The sequence below is a fragment of the Mercenaria mercenaria genome, chromosome 8, assembly GCF_021730395.1.
Source record: "Mercenaria mercenaria strain notata chromosome 8, MADL_Memer_1, whole genome shotgun sequence".
In the NCBI taxonomy this organism is placed as follows: Eukaryota; Metazoa; Mollusca; class Bivalvia; order Venerida; family Veneridae; genus Mercenaria; species Mercenaria mercenaria.
The window spans coordinates 11,165,397-11,187,236 of NC_069368.1; the positions used below are offsets into that span (position 1 = coordinate 11,165,397).

The 21,840-nt window shown below is 33.9% G+C and overlaps 1 protein-coding gene across 2 annotated transcripts in view; it reads left to right on the forward strand.

Moving 5' to 3' along the window:
• The first annotated feature begins 571 nt into the window (after positions 1-571).
• LOC123523055 (nuclear cap-binding protein subunit 1-like) overlaps positions 572-21,840 on the forward strand; it is a 44,666-nt gene continuing 23,397 nt past the window's right edge. Inside the window, exons 1-14 of one of the 2 annotated variants that reach the window (XM_053549376.1) lie at positions 572-704; positions 7,140-7,222; positions 7,919-8,019; positions 8,662-8,746; positions 9,441-9,620; positions 11,577-11,624; positions 12,130-12,203; positions 12,664-12,733; positions 12,902-13,117; positions 16,413-16,510; positions 18,068-18,131; positions 19,129-19,239; positions 19,939-20,003; positions 20,435-20,572. In XM_053549376.1, the coding sequence (XP_053405351.1) occupies positions 653-704; positions 7,140-7,222; positions 7,919-8,019; positions 8,662-8,746; positions 9,441-9,620; positions 11,577-11,624; positions 12,130-12,203; positions 12,664-12,733; positions 12,902-13,117; positions 16,413-16,510; positions 18,068-18,131; positions 19,129-19,239; positions 19,939-20,003; positions 20,435-20,572 (1,385 nt within the window). In that variant the 5' untranslated portion in view covers positions 572-652. Of the gene's footprint in view, positions 705-7,139; positions 7,223-7,918; positions 8,020-8,661; positions 8,747-9,440; positions 9,621-11,576; positions 11,625-12,129; positions 12,204-12,663; positions 12,734-12,901; positions 13,118-16,412; positions 16,511-17,071; positions 17,170-18,067; positions 18,132-19,128; positions 19,240-19,938; positions 20,004-20,434; positions 20,573-21,840 lie in introns of both variants that reach the window. The other variant, XM_053549374.1, reaches the window with a different exon arrangement.

Genomic DNA, 21,840 nt, shown 5'->3' on the forward strand with positions numbered 1-21,840 from the left:
CTGATTGGTCAGTCATGTAAGCAAACCCAGGAAGTGATTATTTTTTTCAAAATTGATATTTTTTCACTGCATTTACAGTATTTTATTATACATTTTGACAAAATTTGCTACATTTTATGTGTATTGAAAAAAAGTTTTATCAAACGAATTTCTCCCACCATGTCAATGATGTAAACAGGGGGTCATCTCATTCACACGAATTTTATTTAAATAAAGTGTCACTATTCATATGTTTTTCGTCCGATATTTTGGTAGAACTAAGATAGTTCTTGGAAAACTTGTAATTAGATATACATGTTTCGATGTATGGAAGGCCATACACGCCATAATGTTACAATGTAAGTCTATGGGAAAACAATTGGTGGTCTCTAACCGAAAAAAATATAACATGACATCAGAAGTTATTTTTCACAGTTTTATTTTTTAAGTTTTTTGACTTATTAGCCAAGTACATAATGTAGAATAGGCAGGTCATATTATAAATATGGCCATGTATAAAAACACTGAAAGTTTTCTTTTTACTTAGCAACACAGAGATTTCCGGGTTTTACGTACATTGCGTCTGTAAATAAATAATTTGTACGATTAGCTATTAAAACGCACCGTTTCGCGTGGGAATTTTTCACTTTCTTTTCAATATTTTTAACAAAATATGGCATCCAGGAGGCGTCGAGCGTCATTTAGTGATGATGAGGATGATGCAGGTAATTGATACCTTATTGGAAGTCAATTCATAGGTCATGTTTCGCTGATTTATTTTTGTTATGAGCACTCATCTCTGTTGCAGAATTTCGGATACTGAATATTTGGTTGGTGGACAACTGACAAAATTCATACAACACGGGCTATCACGACCACGTGATTGGTACTCTGAAATGCATCTTGATGTTTCAGACTTGCTAACTGGGTTATAGGTGAACTTAATAGATGCACGTACAACTAGCCCCGCTGAAATAAGTCCAAATAATTTGATCATTGGAAGATCTGAGCATTTAGTAAAGTGTCCACATAGTAATTCTCCCAAGTAGTATTTTAAGATTTGCCATACATTTCTGTTCATAACACTGGAAAGAGAGATGTGACATCACTAGATTACCACATTTGCATGGTAATATCACTGCATATGTATACAGTGTTTATTCTAGGATGTGCAGTTGTCAGAATTGATCAGGTCGGATATCCGGGCACTTCAGCGTATCGCGTTGCGTAGCAACAAGCGGAGGTGACAGCAAACGCTAAACTGTAATTGAAAAGCGTTTCATGTTTCACTAGTGCTGGTTGTTTTTCTTTGCTTAAAGTAAAATTTTGGGCAATATTAATAAGTCAGTGAATTTATAATGTAGCATGATGTTCCAGAAATCACTCCCGAGAAAGAAACCTTTCTTTTTTAGGTTTCAGACGTGATATTCATCATTGATCCGTGTAAGCTGCAAGGTCTCATATTTGTGACGGACTGGATGAAAATTGTAATTTAAAAAATTAGAGGTCTTTTTAAAGTAAATAAAACAGAAAATCTATTTCATCTAATTAGGTTTCTCCATTCGTTTCACTTTTCTCGTTCTATTTAGTAGCCTGCCATTAAAATAGTTCTGAAAGCCAGATAGCTTATACTGTGGTGTCAAAAGTGATTCAGTCACTCCAAATTTAATCAAATCAACACCTCTTACCTAAATTCTCATTCGTATGAAATTTAATGAGAGGTGTCATAATTTAAAGCTTAATAGCACATTATGTGTAAATACTGGAGAAGGGATTTTTTTCTCCATCGAAGCAGGAAGGTCTAATACGTATCAGTTGTTCCAGCTCGAAGGGTATCAGGATCACAATAGCATTTATAACACAAAGCGGTTTTTTATATGTTACAATTTGTTTTAAATGTAATATGACATCTAGAGCTACTGTGTTAAACGCGGAGATAAAATGATATATATAATAACTGCATGCTAGTTTCTTTTTTACGAAAAGCCAGGACGTATCAATAAATTGATGACTTCCAATTACGAAAATACTAAAGAAAATACTGATCTCTGTTTTGTCAGTTATTTAAAACTGAGAACGATAATTTGCACGCTTTGTCTAGAATAATGTTAGTCATATCTTGTAGTTTTCAATATCCATTTTTTTTTGTTAATTGTTAGACTGTCACAATTGACTGCTTCCACATACCACAAAATTAAAGCATTCATTCCAGTCATAAATCACTATGGAAACCAATCAGTATGTGGTATATTGATGAAAATCAGTTTTGACCAGTTCCTAATGACTATCACTTTTTAATAGATTGATTTCCTGTTTGTTTTATCCCTCTGATGTACCCCTTCGGGGCCTTATGGTAATTTCCTGTCTTATCCGTTTGATGTATGCCTTCAGGGTCTTATGATATTTGGAAGATGCACATTATTGTTATTTGCGTGTCAAATTGACAAAGGGATTAATAGAGCTACTACATAAAAAAACTTTAACCAATACACATGCCCGAACATTTAGTTCATTTGAAACTTTAAAATTAATTCACCAAACTATTTTTTGGCTGGAAGGACATTTCTTCAAAAAAAAAAATTGTCTGCAATAAGATTACATATAGAATAAAGTATAAGTTTTCAACTTTATTTAAATGACTTTCATACTTAATGTACTTCGACATTATAGCATTTTACATTAACTAAATAAAATATATCGCACAAAGTACATTTCAGAAAATGGCAACAATATAATTATTTCAGAGCATTAAAACATTTAGAAAATCAGCTTATTTAAAAAAGACATAAAAATATCAGAAAATTAATTTACTATTTATTTGATCTGTTCTTTCTTAAAAAGAAAAAAAAAAATTTCAAGACACTTGAAAGAGATGAAAGAAACAACTGCTACGATTTCAAGCAAAGAAGTTGAATAAAAAAATGTTTTGTTCTCAGATATTTAGTTTAGATTAATATATATATAGCAAACTGAGAAAATGTTGAATAAGCTTGGGATAAACTTGTTTTAATTACATCTGATCCGTAGCGCCGAAGAGCAGACAATACATAATCTGTCACTTTTTCTAGACCGTTTTAAAATGCCACAAAATCAATTATCACAAAAACCCTACTTTTTTTGAAAAATATGTAGATTGTACCATAGCGTAAGGACTGCAGATGATAAAAAAGATGACTCTTGATTTGTTTCATTTGAGAATTAAAACATCACAACCCACACCGCTAGTTAATTCGCTACGAATTGCGAGGTCCTGCTTTCACCTCCAAGGTAATTTGCATAATCGATTGCTCCGGATGTGACGTCACGCCGACCTGATCAATCGTGCTAGTTTTTTCTAGATCCCTCATCTTTCTGGGTCATATGCGCGACAGGGTGTGCATCCTTGATTGTAGGCTCGCTTTCATAAAACTAAAAGCTACATACATAGCATTAGCAACCCCAGATAAACCAATAATCCCTTTAGAATACACAGTAAATTCATGGGTGATTATCTTTAATAAAATATCAGGGGTTCCACTAGACCAGAAAACCCAAGAGTCCCAGGACCCTTGGGCCCAAATTTTGAAAGGTCCTTTTCCAAAATACAGGAGTCCTGTCCCAACACGTCCATATAATTGACTATATTTTTTTTTATTTAGTAATACGTAGATCTTTACCTAAGAAAACAATAAACCCAAGATCATGTTACAGCATAATAAAAATGTCAGTTTCAGGTCATATAGTCTCATATTGTAAACTAATATTTATCAAAATTCATGTTATTTTGATTAGGTTTTTCTTCTATATTTCATTTAATTTTTAATAACAGAACAGTGCTATAACACTCTATAAACATGTATCCAAAATGTACTATCCGGATACTGGTACACTTTTGGAATGTCATCGGAAAGTAGTTTTTGCTCAGTTTACTTGGCCAACTAAGCTAAATCAGAGATAGTTCCTCAAATAATGATGCTACTTATCATTAAAAACTGCATTGAAAGTCAGTTTTTTAAGGAATTTTGGAAATATGCATCTGACATCGGGTGTAATTAGACTCGAGAACGGACATTCTAAACTTATTTTTGCTTTCAAAATTCATCAAAATTTGTGAAGTTTCTTGTTGAAATTACGATATGATCACTAAACAATGGTCTAATTTAAAGTTGGCATGAAAAAATCTTGCAGGGCACTTTTCACATGCTCGGTAATCAGCTGCTTACGATAATTTAATAATTGGCGCCTTTTTTGACAGTACACAGGATCAATACTCTTTATCAATTAATTTCAACACTTCATTGATTCTTCTTACCTATGTGCACTCACCGTGACGTAGCTTGCTGATAAAAAAATCAGCGAGGCATGTCTACAGGAGAAAGGGCGGGATTTAGCAGAAGATGAAAGGCAGGAGTGCATGACCGCGTTTATTTTGGAATACACGTGTCTATCGTGGAAATAGTTTTACTGAAGGAAATGAATGATAAGAGAAAGGATTATCAAAGGAAAATGCCTCCGGGTCCCGAAGGACGCACAGGCAAGTATCATGCCGGGTCCTTTGAGCGTCTTTTGAAAATCTCCCGGGTCCGGACCCGGGGTCCCGGGTCAAATGGAACCCCTGAAATATATCAGCAAGTATATCTCAATCAATAATTATAAAAATTATATATATTAAAAGCCAAATAAATTATCTTTCCTTTGATATAACTTTTATCAACATTTAAATATACTATTTATGTTTATTTATTGATTAAAAGTGAAAAATGCAAGAAAATTCTGACCGCTGAGATAAGTGGGTTCGCGGACACGGTTATGAAAGGGGTGTTACATTCCTATGCAAATGCGAGATCCTAAATGCTCATGAATATTAATGAGGTGATATTATCCAATCAGAAAAAAGAAAGACCTTTATGCCCGTGGTTTTGATTAGTTCGTAGTTCAAAAAATATTCGAGTTACAATTGCCCAAAGTTCAGCCAATTCTGTAGGAAATCTGTCTGTTCGATTGTATAATCATATACATATTTATTTAATTCAATATTTTAGCTTCAAAATAATACCAAAAACATTAAAATCAATGGTAATTTAGATCGTCGCATCTTTATTTTAAAATCACAGGTCGTCCAATTTACGCAAGAGTCGCGCCACCGCCATTTGGAAAATTTTCAATCGGCATGAAAAAAGTCGATAAACCTCACGAATGTAGACTTAAACCTCCGTCAACATGATCTTAGACATCAATCATATGTTATTTTGTGATTGTATAATAAATTTACTTCGAAATTTAATTCAAATACGCCCGATTTCATTAAATGAATTTCCCGGTCGCTGTGGATGAAAACCGATTCCGCAGACGGTCAGAACTCTAGTACAAAATATTGTAAAAAGACCCCTAATATCTGCAAGGTTGGTACAGTTTTTGAAAAAAAAAAAATAAATAAATCGATTAAATGTATAAATCTAAACAAGTTGATGCAAGAATCGGGCATTATTAAAGCCAGAGAATTGAAACAAGCATGAAAATTTTCACGGCGGTACGATCTCGCACCTGATAAATTTACGAGATTCGGATAGGTAAATTTCGGATAAAAATTTTTAAGTCTACTTTCAATGAGCAATTTGTACTCTATTTACGAATGCATGATAATGATAATGCAGTATTCAATTTCCTTATGTTTATGTCAGATAGTTATAAATATCACTTCTATGAAATGCAACATTTGAAGAAAATAATGACCCTGAACTAATTACTGAATTTAGAAAAAAATGTCACCTCAGCCATTTTTAGCAATTTAAACTTTCAAAATTAATCAGATACTCATATTTTCTGCACATTTTAGAAGTTTTCACTTTCGAACAATGGAGAAATAAATGTTTTTGGCTAGCTCTGTTTGAGAGTGATATTCATAACTTTTTAATTTAAACTTTATAGCAATTAATGTATGCATTCATAAAAAAATAGTGTTTTTTCTTCGCAAAATTTGTGTGAATTTTCATTTTGGTTTTATTTATACCTACTGATGCTGTGGAAATTTACTAAAAAGGATTACATAAATGAAAAGAGCAGGAAAAAATACATTAGATCTCCAAATTTGAAAAGAAAACATTAAAAAATTAAAAAGATACATAAAAAATAGTGAAAAAAATATCAAAATTGGTTCCGTCCTGTCGCGACAGCTTCTATAGGATTTATAGGAGGAAAAATTCTTAAAATTGGCTGAAAATTACGATGCTTAAAATGCTGTAACTTTTGATCTAGAGAAGATATTTTGATATTTAATACTGTTCTGAAAATGTCTCTTCATGCTCTTTAATTTGGTGTAACTTTATTGAAGAAATAACAAGTTTCCAAAAATGGTGTGGGGTTGCTAATAGCATAAACAGGAAAATAAAGTTCTTATGCATATTAAGTAGCAACCACAAAAGTCTAAGTGGCTTATCAGGAAATCGCTAGAAATCCAATAATTACTAATACCACTTGTGTAAAAAATGCCATCCAATCTGAAAACAATAAACACCTTTCAAAAGCTAACAAAATTCTCTTTCATCTCATATAAATTTCTTTTATGTCACATAATATGTGGTGTTAAAACAAGCAGCAGGATATCTGTCAATAAACAGGTTAGCAGCTGATTTTTATGACCATGCGAGTATTGCGTAATATGGACCATCTTTCTTGACACTAATGTGCTTATTTTGCAAATGCGACGGATGTATTTTTTGTGAATATTAATGAGATGGTGATTTTTGATTAGCCAATAAATTGACGTTTCACAAGGTGTAAACAAAATTTGCATACGACCTCACAACGCCTAGTAAATAGTCCATAAAGTTGAGGTCATTCTTCATCTTAGTTCCTCAAATTTTTTAATCATTGCTAGTACCATATAAAAGTGCAAAGTCTAAACTTTATTTTGATACCAAATTTATTACTCGGAATCATTATTTAAGCGGTCGCATTTGTATTTAAATCCACGCCTTCCGCGCGTTTGACCTATGCAAACTAGAGCGAAGGCGCCGCCATTTTTATCTTGTAACATCGATGACAATCACATGTATCTGAAAAGTCCCCGATATGTCGTTTATTTTGACTGCTTTAAGTACAAATCTAAATGAAATCGAAATAAAGATATTGTTTAAGCTATTATTATAATATAAAATAACATTTTCGTACATTCATTATAGTTCACAGGAAGAGAAGAAGGACATCTGAAAATGTTGACATTGAGGACAGGCTTGAATCACTTATATCAAGAGTTGGAGAGAAGGTATTTTAAGCATTCTCTCAGATTTGTTACCATGTGTGATTCCCTGGTTGAATCTCTGGCACATTTAACCAATATCTTAATTTTTTTTTTAATGTTTAAATGTTTCAGCAAATCAACAATGTTTCGTGACAGATTTTTATAAGCCAGTCACAATTGTCCTTGAAAAGCATAACTGCATCCCTTTCAGTGTCAACACTGAATTATTGGAAATATTTCTGAATATTTGATCAGAGAGGGGTAAATCTTATTTTGTATCACTTTTGTTCATTATTAGCAAGTATTTTGCTTAGATGGTTGAATTTTCAATGTGGTTGGCCAAATATAGGAAAACAGTCATTGGCTGAAACAACTCCCGGTACTAACTACTAAGGACTGGTAATTTAAAGTTGCTTACTCAATGATTTTATAAAAGAAAGAAATGAGAGGTTCTATTTGAGATTGTGATGAACATCTGATAGATAAGAACGGTATTAAAGACACAAACATGTCTGTTGTTTTCATTTACAAGGGAAGTCAATATCTTTCTTATATTCATAGTGTCTGCAAGGTCAAATAATTTAATGCAAGGAAAAAAATGATGACCCTTGTTTAAGTACCCTTCAATGATAAAGACAAACATGTTAAATGAGAAAAAAATGAAGCATCTGTGTCCAGTTTTCCAGAGAAATTGATGATATATATATATATATATTTCAGAGTACATCTTCACTGGAGAGTAATTTGGAAGGTTTAGCAAGTGTGTTGGAAGCTGATTTACCCAACTATAAAACAAAAATCATGAGGATTTTATGTGAATGGTAAATAAAATACTAAGTCTGCTAAATTTTGTTGCCTTTTAGTATTTTACATTCAGTTACTATTTAGAATTGCAGTATTGTTTGTATTCTCATTTCTCATGAAAATGTACAAGATGCTGTGCCGACAGAAGTGATAGATATAAGACATGCACTGCAATGAAAAAGAAAAACTCAGTGATTCTGTTGCTAAATTTCTAAAATGGACTGGTCTGTCATTCAATTTGGGCAGTACCATTTATTATTCAAAGAGGTGTTCACTGAAAATTTACTGACTGAATAGTGAACAGTGCCAACTATGATCAGCCTGCATGGACATGCAGGTTGATCTTGGTCTGCACTGCTTGCAAAGGCAGAATCACTTGCCACTGGCAGGCTAAACATTAATATTTGTAAGACCAAAGCCTCTGTTTTACTTACTAGAACAAAGTATAACCTTGTTAATGTTCAAGTTTGCATACAATCTTGAATGTTTAACACTAGCTACAGTCTATACTTATGTCTTAAATGATAGTAATTAAAAGAAAATGTAATTAAGGTAAAAGCACGGCAATCATAATCTTTCAGTACTGGTTACATACCTTCCTTCAGTGTCAACATTCCACATGTAATATACCTTTTACAAATATTGTCTATTTTCTGTAGTGCCGTGAAGTTACCAGAAAAACAGGCTGTCTACACAACATTGGTGGGACTACTGAATGCCAAAAACTACAACTTTGGAGGAGAGGTAGCATTGTCCTCGATTTAATTGTTATATTTGAAAGCATTACAGCTCTGATAAATGCTGCAGATTGTGTTCATCTGTTCTTTGATAATTATTTTAGGGGTTTTATGCCTCAATGTTGATGACATGGGAGGCATATAGTGTTTGAATTGTGAACTGTTTACGTGTCTGTCAGTGCATCACACTTTATTGTGTACTCATATCCTACAGTTTCATACTTTTGTGAAATGCATCTTGGTATACATCATCAACAAGAAGTGGACATGTACATACTGTCAGGACTTATATGCCCGATTATTATGACTTTTAGCTCAAAGAATAGTAGAGCTATTGGACTCACCCATGTGTTGGCATCTGTGTTGGCATCCGCATCTCCGCCAGTGTACAATTTGATTAAATTTTTGTATGTAAGCTGATATCTCAGTAACCACTAGCATTTTCAGGTGGCCATGTATCCATGGCATCTTTCTTATTTTGAAAGTTTTAGTTATCATAAGAATTAACTTAGCATGCAATAAGAAGGGTCAGTATAGTCAGCAATTAGTTGTTTGTTGCTGTTTCTAGTGTACCTGCAGTATTATGTTAGGGAAAGATATTGTAAACATTTTCAGTCTTAGTAAAGACATAACAATTTGGTATAAGAGGTATTATTTTCAATTTTATTCTTAGAACATCTGTACTGGTATTCTGTTTACAGTTTGTGGAGATGTTGGTTAGACATATGAAAGAGGCTCTCAAGACAGAGGAGTTTGAATCAGCAAGATTTATTGTACGGTTCCTGTCAGATCTTGTAAACTGCCGAGTCATTGTAGCTGGTTCCCTTCTTGCCATGTTTGACAATTTTATTGAAGTTACTTTAGAAGATAATATACCACAGGTAAGAATGATGTTCCAGATGTATTGAACAACAAAGTTGTAACGTGGGGGTGGTATACTGGTTTCAAGTTGTCTGTCTGCCTGTCCGTAGACACAATCTTGTGCTCACCAACTCTCCTCATCCCGTTGACACAATTAAATGAAACTTCACACAAGTGATTAGTAACAACAGTAGTTGTGCATGGTGCATGAAAAATAAATTGCAGAGTTAAGGGACTTTGTTTTTTGTTACTATACTTTAAACAGAGTCTGCATATGCGATCTTGTGCGCGCCTAATCTCCTGAACCCATGCACACAATTTAATGAAACTTAACACAAATGATTAGTAGTAGCCCTAGTTGTACGTGGTGCATGTTAGGTTCTGTCAGGAAAAAAATCTGCAGTTATGGGACTTTGTTGTTTGTTAATATACTATATACATACAGTCCACGTATTTATACAATCTTGTGTGTGTCAAATTGCAATGTACTGTGTCAATGCATGCGGGGGAGTGGGTTGGGGGGGGGGGGGGGGGTGCGGTACATTCATCACGTTCTGTGATAGCTTTAGTTCTTCATCTGTTTTTGACAAACTTCTTCCCATTTAGATTAACTTCCATATTTCTGACCTGGTGCTAAATTTGACTAGTTTCAGAATGCATACATGTCATTGGTCTGTTGCAGGATTTTGCTCTTTATTACATGTTTTTCAGTGAATTATCAGAATATTAGTGTGAAATATATCTGGTATTTTCACAGTGAAAAATCTCAAATAAATTTTATTTTCCTAGATAAGAAACTTGAAAATGGGTACACTTAGTCAAAACATGGAGTAAAAAGAAAACTTGTTTGTTTTACATGTAAGATCAAAATATCTTTCACTCATGAACACCATATCTGTTTTCACTCATGGCTATGCCACCCATGAAAATTTTACATCTAGTGTTCATTTTTGTGAAAGATATTTCAATCTTACACTAAAACAAACAAATATCTCTTCTGCATCTTTGAGTCAGACAGATCTCTAAACTCAGTTGATAAACATCACCTAGTAGTTTTGACCTTAGATAACAGTTGTCAAATTATGATCCTAATAAGTAAGGTTGTAAGTTTCTAACTATTTCATTCTACCACAGTGTCTGTTTTCTCATTTATTGTGACTTGTTTATGAATTAACATGAGTTTGTACTGTTTGAAGCATATTGAAATTAAATCTTGTCTCAGCTGGGAGCAGTATTACTAACATTTTGTTACATAACCACTGTTGAGTTTTAAGACTAGTTATTTTTAGCCAAAAATTAAGGAGGTACATTTGAATGTGTGCATGCCCAAACGGAAGCTTAAGTGAGAATTTATGACCTGTCTCCGATCTTATGCTTAATGGTTCAGTTAATTTGAACCAACCCTGGTGACAAGGTATACTACATCCTTAAATGCTTATGATTTTCATGCCCCCAAAGGAAGGCATATTAGTTTTCAACTGTCCGTCCGTTTTTTCGTTCGTCACAACGTTAACTTTTTGCATGAAGGCACTTTACTCGCGAACCACTGCACCCAGGACCTTCAAACTTCACATGCTGATAGTACTTATTAAGTACACAGCCCCTATTGACTTTGGGGTCACCAGGTCAAAAGTCAAGGTCACAGGGGCCAATGTTAACTTTTTGCATAAAGGCACTTTACTCGCGAACCACTGTACCCAGGACCTTCAAACTTCACATGCTGATAGTACTTATTAAGTACACGACCCCTACTGACTTTGGGGTCACCAAGTCAAAGGTCAAGGCGCTGCGGGAGCATTTGTCACCATTAGTGACAGCTCTTGTTAGTTTAAACAGATGATGAAGGTAATAATTATTAAACAGTTATGGTATAAGCTTGGCGATGACTTGCTGTTTATTACTTTAGTAGTCTTAGATATACAGTAATGAATGTATACATTGAATGAAACTAAAAGCAAACTTATAACCAATTGTAGGTGAGATCCGACTGGTATGTGTACGCTGTATTGACGTCATTGCCGTGGGTAAGTACTGGTTAACAGAGTAGTTTGATTTTTAAACCATATACTGTGAAATCATTAATATTTGCAGGGGACTAATTTTCATGGATTTCATGGTTGAGTCAATCCTCGAAATTCAATCCCAACGAACAAGTAAAATTCCTATTTGTTTTATGTTTAAAAGTTGAAATCCACAAATTCATATCCCCACAAAACTGCTGTTTTGGTCAAAACCACGAAATTTCATGCCCACGAAATTAAATGATTTTACAGTATGTGTTAAAAAGGGAATTATTCAGCATTTGTTTAAAAGCAATTATTTTTGTCACACATTATTTTAGCTGTGTCTGAGCAAATGTTTGAGATAATTACCAGTAGCGGTATTTATAGTTTTCATGGAGAATGAAATACAGGGAAAAGTATAATATCACAAGTTTTCTTTGATAATGTTTCATTGATTTTATAAAGCTAAACATGCAGACTTACTGATTATGAAGTTTTAATGTTCAGCAATATCTTATATTTACAGGTTGGACGAGAATTGTATGAAAAGAAAGAGATGGAGTTTCAGAAATTACTAGTTACTATTGACAGTTACATTAGGTAAATTTCTGGTATCAACACTAATGATTATTTTTTCTGGAGATACAGCCCTGTTTTGGGCTTTATTTATTATTCTGTCATGCATTTTCAGGGAGCAAGTGTCATGCAATGTTGAAATCATTCTTATTATACTTAAGATTAATTAAGTTACCAGTACAGTACAGACATTGATTAGGTACTAAACTTGAAAAGCCGAATTATACATTACAGAAGCTAGGTTATGATTCCCGTTACATTTCAAACATCTGTTGAGAAATAAAATGAAAATAGTACATTTTCTTAAAGTGTTACATATGGACAACAGCTTGATTTTTACAGGCTGGGCAGCCTTTACTGATTTGCTATTGACTTTTCTCAAATTTATCCTAAATGACAACTGCATATATTCAGCAACCAAGTTTATACAGTATATGAAAGAGTGATTATAGACTTTTTGTGTAATTTCATTGTATTCTTCCAGTAAAAGACAGAAGATTCATGTGCCAGCCTTGCGGGTGTGGTCCACAGATAATCCCCATCCCCAGGAAGAAGTAAGTTTACTGTTTTCTCAACATTTCCAATTACAGTTATTTAACACATGTTATTTTCAATAAAGATAAGTAGGACTTTATTAAAGTGTCAGAATTAATACAAGTATAAACTTTAGAAATGATGGGAGGCGAGTTATTTTTTATTTACAAAATGTATTGTTATTGCAGTACCTAGACTGTCTTTGGGCACAGATTAAAAATCTACGCAACAATAAATGGATTGAAAAGCAAGTTCCACGACCTTATTTAGCATTTGATAGTGTATTGTGCGAGGCCCTACAACACACGTTACCCCAGATTATACCCCCGTCCCACAACGAGGAGATCATGTATCCCCTTCCTACGGTAGTCTTCAGAATGTTTGATTATACAGATGTTCCTGAGGTGAGTTTGTACAGGAGAATGGCTTATTATATGTAATAGTCTTATTTACTTGCAGATCTTGGGCGGTAAAACTATTCTTGGACCATCCATTTGTGGAATAACTTTTTATCTCTGGATAGTTTGGGCCAGGGACTTGAATCATGAGATTTTTACTAAGTCTTGTCATTATTGTTTTCCTTTTGGAAAAAAGGGATGTAGCTAGGTGTTTACTAAACAGAGTTATTGAGATTTTTTTGTTGAAAAGAAGTGAAAGGTTTTCAGCAGCATAAGAAATTGTAGAAATTTTTACTGTGATAATAATTTCAGATTATTGTTTGGTGTTTAAATATTTTGCAGTATTCTAGTAAGAACATAATATACCTGAAATAAGCTTGATATAACATTTTCACTGAAATAACAATTTAATTCTATTTTATATTAAAGCTTCATAATCCTAATTCCATTTTCAATTTTGATTTTAAACCAAGATGTTACTTCACCAGGATAAGTGATACTGGTAGCTCCATTGCAGAGCAAGGTCAGATAGCTGACTATATTTCTCTGTGTAAAATAGGAACTTTACCAAGATTATTAAGCATGTTATACAGTTGAGTCTTGATATCCTGAATTCCAAAGGATCAAGCATTTTATTTTGGAATAACAGAAATTCAGCTTAAATTGATATTTTGTGCATGTGTTTTCGGGACTAGAATATGTCTTCGAGGTAGCTGGAATTTTGAGATAAGTGAGTTTGAGATATGTAGTCTCAACTACATGTATATGTATCACAACATTATTTTACATCATTTTTAGCTCGACTACTCATAGAATAGTAGAGCTATTGGACTCGCCCATGCGTCGGCGTTGGCGTCCTGATTTGGTTAAGGTTTTGTATGTAAGCTGGTGTCTCAGTAACCACTTGTGGGAATGGATTGAAACTTCACACACTTATTCACTGTGATAAACTGACTTACACTGCACAGGTTCCATAACTCTGTTTTGCTTTTTTACAAAATTATGCCCCATTTTTGACTTAGAAATTTTTGGTTAAGGTTTTGTATGTAAGCTAGTATCTCAGTACTCACTAATGGGAATGGATTGAAACTTCACACACTTATTCACTGTAATAAACTGACTTACATTGCACAGGTTCCATAACTCTATTTTGCTTTTTTACAAAATTATTCCCCTTTTTTGACTTAAAAATTTTTGGTTAAGGTTTTGTATGTAAGCTGGTATTTCAGTACTCACTAATGGGAATGAATTGAAACTTCACACACTTGTTCACTGTCATGATCTGACATGCACAAAGCAGGTCCCATAACTCTGTTTGTTTTTTTTTTTTTCAAAATTATGCCCCTTTTTCGACTAAGCAATTTTTGGTTAAGTTTTTGTAAGCTGGTATCTCGGTATCCACTAATGGGAAAGGATTGAAACTTCACACACTTGTTCACTGTCATGATATGACATGCAGTGCAAAGGGTCAATAACTCTATTTGCATTTTACAAAATTATGCCCCTTTTCAACTAAAGTTTTTAGCTCGACTATTCGAAGAATAGTCTAGCTATTCTACTCACCCTGGCGTCGGCGTCGGCGTCGGCGTCGGCGTCGGCGTCACACCTTGGTTAAGTTTTTGCATGCAAGTACATACAGCCATCAATGAAAGGCATTTAGCTTTGAAACTTATTTCTTCTTTTTCTAGGTCAATTACCAACCTCTCTGGGTCAAGTCCCATAACTCTGACATGTATTTTGAGCAAATTATGCCCCCTTTTGGACTTAGAAAATTTTGGTTAAAGTTTTACATGCAAGTTACTATCTCCAAAACTAATGCAGATATTGATTTGAAACTTCACATGTGTCTTCGGGGTTATAAAACTAGTTGATAGCAGCAAGTGCCATAACTCTGACTTCCATTTTGGCCAAATTATGCCCCCTTTTGGACTTAGAAAATTCTGGTTAAAGTTTTGCGTGCAAGTACATACAACTATTTCTAAAAGGCATATAGATTTAAACTTATTTTTTCTTTTTCTAGATCAATTACCAACCTCACTGGGTCAAGTCCATAACTCTGACATGTTTTTTGAGCAAATTATGCCCCCTTTTAGACTTAGAAAATTTTGGTTAAAGTTTTACATGCAAGTTACTATCTCCAAAACTAATGCAGATATTGATTTGAAACTTCACATGTGTCTTCGGGGTTATAAAACTAGTTGATAGCAGCAAGTGCCATAACTCTGACTTTCATTTTGGCCAAATTATGCCCCCTTTTAGACTTAGAAAATTCTGGTTAAAGTTTTGCGTGCAAGTACATACAACTATTTCTAAAAGGCATATAGATTTAAAACTTATTTTTTCTTTTTCTTGATCAATTACCAACCTCACTGGGTCAAGTCCCATAACTCTGACATGTTTTTTGAGCAAATTATGCCCCTTTTAGACTTAGAAAATTTTGGTTAAAGTTTTACATGCAAGTTATTATCTCCAAAACTAATGCAGATATTGATTTGAAACTTCACATGTGTCTTCGGGGTTATAAAACTAGTTGATAGGATCAAGTCCCATAACTCTGACCTTCATTTTGGCCAAATTATGCCCCCTTTTGGACTTAGCAAATTCTGGTTAAAGTTTTGCGTGCAAGTACATACAGTTATTACTAAAAGGCATATAGATTTGAAACTTATTTTTTCTTTTTCTAGATCAATTACTAACCTCACTGGATCAAGTCCCATAACTCTGGCATGTATTTTGGGCAAATTATGCCCCCTTTTGGACTTTGAAAATTCTGGTTAAAGTTTTACATGCAAGTTTCTATCTCCAAAACTAATGCAGATATTGAATTGAAACTTCTCATGTGCCTTCAGGGTTATAAATCTAGTTGATAGCAGCAAGTCCCATAACTGATATGCATTTTGGTCAAATTATTCCCCCTTTTGAACTTAAAACTCTTTTGATATTTAACTTTTTTGGGTAATATTTTCCTGCTTCTGGGTCAATATTTCGAATAGTCGAGCTTGGCTGTCTTACGGACAGCTCTTGTTTGTTAAATTCTTATATGTAAGCTGGTATCTCGGTACCCACTAATGGGAATGGATTGAAACTTCACACACATGCCCACTGTCATGAGCTGATAAGCACTATGCAGGTTCCATAACCCTGTTTTGCTTTTTTACTAAATTATGCCCCTTTTTCGACTTTTGTATTCATTCAATTGACAAGGCTATTGAATAGTCGAGCGTTGCTGTCCTCTGACAGCTCTTGTTACAATATTTCTAAGCTCTGTATACAAAATATGACAACTGCAATATTGTGACAGGGTCCAGCGATTCCAGGAAGCCATTCTATTGAGCGATTTTTGATTGAAGAAGAGATGAGATATTTTATCAGGACACACAATCTTGACAGAAAAGACTGGTACGAAATTATTTGATGTTAGTACCATTCTTATTCTGTTTCGGAAGGCTTGCTGTAGCATGATATTTTTTTTTATGAAAGCTCTTTGTCCGGTCCCAATTATCTTTGTTCTTTGAAGTATTTACAGCTTCGGCACAAAGTTAGCCATTGATTTCCAAAAGTAGGCAAAAGTGAATCTTTTTTCTACTGAAATATTCTACAGAAATATATAAAAATAGTAATGTGTTAATATGACTGTAGGACTGGTAATGTTTCAATGGTTTTATTTTTGCTGTTACCGATAATCGCAAATAATGGCACTCTTGAATTCAAAATGTGTTTAGATATTAAAGGTGTACTAGACCCGAATTTCATATTTGAAAACATCAACAGTGACTACATAATTTATATAAACATAAAATTAACAAGAATCTGTATTGCAAATACTGCCTTAACTAAAATATCTCCCTGTAGCTTTGAAAATTTGCAGCAAGCCAGATGGTATAGAATAAGAAAGGTATGAACTTGAAGCTAGATGTTGCTGTACTTTACTTATGTGGAGTTGTCTGTGGTGTTTTGCAGGGCCCAGCAATACCAGGAAGTCACGCTATAGAAAGGTTTTTGATAGAAGAAAGCCTAGCAAATGTTATACACACTTTTTACCTGGAGCGGAAAGAGTGGTAACCCTTGTTTCCTGTTTGACATTCAGAGTCCGCAAAATGTTTTTGTGCGGTTTCATTATTATTCTAAAGTAATAGCATTTATTCATCAAAAGTTCTGAGATGATGTTTTAAACCAGGACATAGAAATACCAAATCTTCCATTAGGTGCCACTTTGTTTATAGGTTGTCTACACTGTTGAAATATTGCGGAGCTACTGTAAAAGCACATATTTTTGCTGGGTCAAAATTTCGCGAATTTGAAATTTTGAGTTTGTTCGCATAGTTTAATATTCGCGAAATCGTAAAAATGGTATCCTACATTAATTATGATTATACTAATGGTAAATATTTACGCGAGGGTGAATTTCGTGAGATGTAGGACCTCGCGAATATAGCGAAAATTAAGCCCTCGCGAAAATTTCTGTTTTTACAGTATGTAACAGTAGTACTTCTGTCTTTGATATGAAATTACATGTAGGTGATATCAAAACATAAAAATTTAGTAGTTTAAAGCCAAGTTTATATATTGTCTGTTTAGTCATCTCAGAATAACAGGAGAGTTATTTTGTTGTTTTGAAGAAAAAGGTGCTAAAAATGAAAAGTAAATGTATTTAAGAAATTGTGATTAATGGGAACAGTGTTGTCACAGAAAATTGATGCAGGCCTTCAGAACCACACAATCATTTTGCACTTTTTTTTTTTTTTTGAATATGCAGATAAGTCTGTAACTTGTTTTTATTTCATTCTAGATGGTTATAAGTAATGTGTTTTGAAAAAAGTATTTAAAGTGGATATTTATCTTTCATAAAATCTAATTATATATGATCTATATCCATTTTATCCACTTAGAAAAAAACACAGTTTTTGAATTCTGTAAAATGGTGTTGTAAAAGATACTGTTTCCTGTTTATTACAGTGCCGCTGCATTGTTGAGCTATACGACAAAGAACAAAATCCCTCTGAACTACATGATTGTAGAGGTAAGATCTTCAGGAAATAATTGAATAAGAAAGTATGGAATTTAATATACTCTTTATTTGCTTGGTGTATATTTGTTAATTCCATTTTCAACATTTTTCAGTGTCATATTAATGGGGCAAGACTATTACTATCGTAAAAAAAAATTGTATACTATTAAAGCCTTTTATGCCTGTTTCTCGTCGATTCGAGCTTTCTCATTGATTCGAGCCCTTGTGTTTTAGTAAAATTCATGCTCATGTAGCATGTTCTTCCATCAGAAACTTGTGTCATTTACATTTTAAAATGCCTTGGAAAATATGTCATGAAACCAATGAAAAATTGAGTAAATACCTGTTTTAATATTTTGCATTTCAAAAGGAAATTACACAGTGGGTAATATTGTGAGCCCAAATTTCAAATTAAAAGCATCCTGAGCATAATTCTACTGTTGTAACAAGTGAACAAGAATTCAGTCTTGATAGAAATTTGCTTCATGGAAATAGACTGCGCAAACTTTAACACTTATTGACCTACAAAACAAAGGGCTCGAATCGATGAGAAAGTTTTTAAATGATGTGGAGTTTGACCTCCTTCAGTCTCGTGCAAAAAAGTACATATAAAAGATGATAACTTTGTAATTCTTAGTGTCCATTGTTAAATGCAAATATTTTTGTAACAACAAACAAAAATTATTTAACTGAACAGGTTTACAAAAATATGCACAACCCTAAAAGATTTAAGAGGCTCAAATCAAGGAGAAAGCAGCATATATACAATATTGTAAACAGTCCAAAAAATTTTGAAGCATATTCAGAAGTCTAGATAGTTTACAATCATAAGGAAGCCTCTTATTCTTAACCCAGCTTTGGACCTTTGCCCCATTCCTCCCACCCGGAAGCTGGCTCATTTTTAGGATTTTCAGTTTAGGTCTGTCAACATCCCTGCTTATTCTTTTACCAGTTGATCTAAATGTTTTGGTAAGTTTCACTTTACCAGTAATGTTTTGATCAATTTCAGGTAATTTTTGGACAGTTGTTCAGATTACCGACTCCACCATACCTGGAAATATTCTATGGGTCAACACTGATAGAACTTTGTAAGCTGCAGCCGGGCTCCATGCCTCAAGTTGTATCCTTCCTTTAGATACTTGATAGTCGCAATGTAAATATACTTCAGTGGTGCAGAGACAAGCTCTAAGAAGGACAATATTGATATGATACAACAGTTATATTGTAGATTTTGAGTTCTAATGCTTGTTTTCCTATGAACCATAGTGTTGCTGTCTAAGAAAGGAACATGTTTGTAATATATTTACAGGACAAAATTGTTCTGATGGGGGTGGGTGGGAATATAGTTTGATTTTAAGGCTCTTGATTGTGTTTCAATTATATTCAGAAGCCCACCCACTTAGCTAAATAGGGAGAACGCCAATTTACAGATTGTTGGGTCATAAATTTGATTCTCTGGCGAGGCATATGTTTTCCGTGACAATTTTATAAAAGATGTGTCTCAAATCATTCCTCCTCCATCACTGATTCGTATGGAGAAGTTGGCAGTTACTTGCAGAAGCAAGTTTGGTACTGGTACAGAACCCAGGAAAACTGGTTATGTTAACTTCTTGCTGTTACATATCTGAAATATGGTTGAAAAACGTTGCTAAACCCAAGTTATATTTAGATTTATGGGCTGGAGGCTTGAAGCACAGCATCCAAATGATCAGTAATACTAACATTGATGAGAAATTCTTTGTTGTTGGTGTAACTTGAAAGATGTCACTGAATTTCAATATACTAATGTGTCCTTAGATTTTCCTTAACATTGAACTAGTTGGCACAGGCAACAGAAATGCTGTATGAAAGGCTAGATACAATGAAAACACCATGTATTGAAAGGTATGTACAAAATAAGTATGAAATATTATTTATAAAGTTACCAGACCATTTCTAGGAAGAATTATATGCAGTTTGCAAAAAAGGCAAATAAAAGATGACATCATGTTTCAGTAGAAAAGTTACTTTCAATAATATGCAGAAATATTTCCAGAATGTTAAGAGGAAATAAGTTTGTGTTAGTGTTTAAAATGTCTTATTACCAAAATACAATATGTCAGAATACCCCTCTCAAGTCAAGCAAAAGTTGCAGGATTCAAATATTTCTGAACTGTTACTGAAGTACAGGTAAGCAAAGTAATAACATCCACTTGCAAATACATCTGAAAAATAAAAGAAATACTCAGCACAGAATTGTAAGCTAGAGCTTAGAGCAGCCATATAAAATAAAAAGATAATTAAAATATTTTCATACGTCATTACTGTTATTTCAGATTTTCCAACTGGTTTGCATATCATCTGAGTAACTTCCAGTTCCGATGGAGCTGGGACGACTGGATAGCTTGTACACAGGTCAACCCTCTCCTTCCTAAACCTAAATTTGTCACAGAGGTTCTTCACAAATGCCTTAGGTATAGTTTTAATAAAAAAGTTTTAATTTATTGCACATCTTTAAATTAAATGTTGTAAGTTTTTTTGGAATGGATGGAACATGTTGTTGTTGTTTTTTTTTCATGAGTATGTTATGATTTAAAGCTAATGATTTCATACTTGCATTTAACTAGTATTTCAACATTATATAACTTCGCCAGTGACAACTTTCTCACTTGAAACAGAGGTGGAAGATTGAAGCACTTTAAATGTAATGTTTTCAGTTGAAATGTCATTTGGAACATATTGCTGTGTCAGGGATCAATCTTGGCATATCTTTATAGTTCAAAACCATGTGTACAGAACTGAAGAGGTGAACTATTGTAGACAGAACGATATACTAGTAACTGATGACCAAATACTAAAAACACACAAGATATACAATGTAAACAGTTTGAACAGTCAACAGAAGAAAACTGGATGATGTTTATTCTGTATAATTTGGATTTGATGGATTCTATGCTTGTTAAAGAGTGTATTATAAGTTGGAATAACCTTAGGAACTAAGTTGTCCCATACTTGAACTTATTGTTATTGTTTCTGATCCTTTGGGAACATGTGTCTGTATAATTATACTATGTGAGGTGCTATGTGAGATGACGGTTGGCGTATCCTGTTACCTGTCATGAGCACACTCGACACAACCTAGTCCTGAGTTGCTTGCATTTTTATACGCCCGAAGGGACGTATTATGTTATGACGCCGGTGTCAGTCCGCTCATACGATTGGTACCTTAGGTGGTAGGAGGTGTGGCCTAGGACAATAGAAATCCTTTGTATTCATTCCGTAACCACTTAATTCTTTTGTTCCTTAAGTGGTCATTCTATTGTTTTCAAACAATGGAATGACCACCTAATACATGAATCGTATGGGAGTCCGTCCGTCCGTTAGCAATTTCGTGTCCGCTCTGTAACTCTTGAACCCCTTGAAGGATTTCAAAGAAACTTGACACAAATGTTCACCACATGGAGATGATGTGCAGAGCATTTGTTTCGGATGACTAGCTTCAAGGTCAAGGTCACACTTAGGGGTTAAAGGTCATATGAGTGTGTTTCGTATCCGCTCTGTAACTCTTGAACCCCTTGAAGGATTTCAAAGAAACTTGACACAAATGTTCACCACATGGAGACGACGTGCAGAGCGCTTGTTTCAGATAACTAGCTTCAAAGGTCAAGGTCACACTTAGGGATTAAAGGTCATATGAGTGTGTTTCGTGTCCGCTCTGTAACTCTTGAACCATCCACGTTGT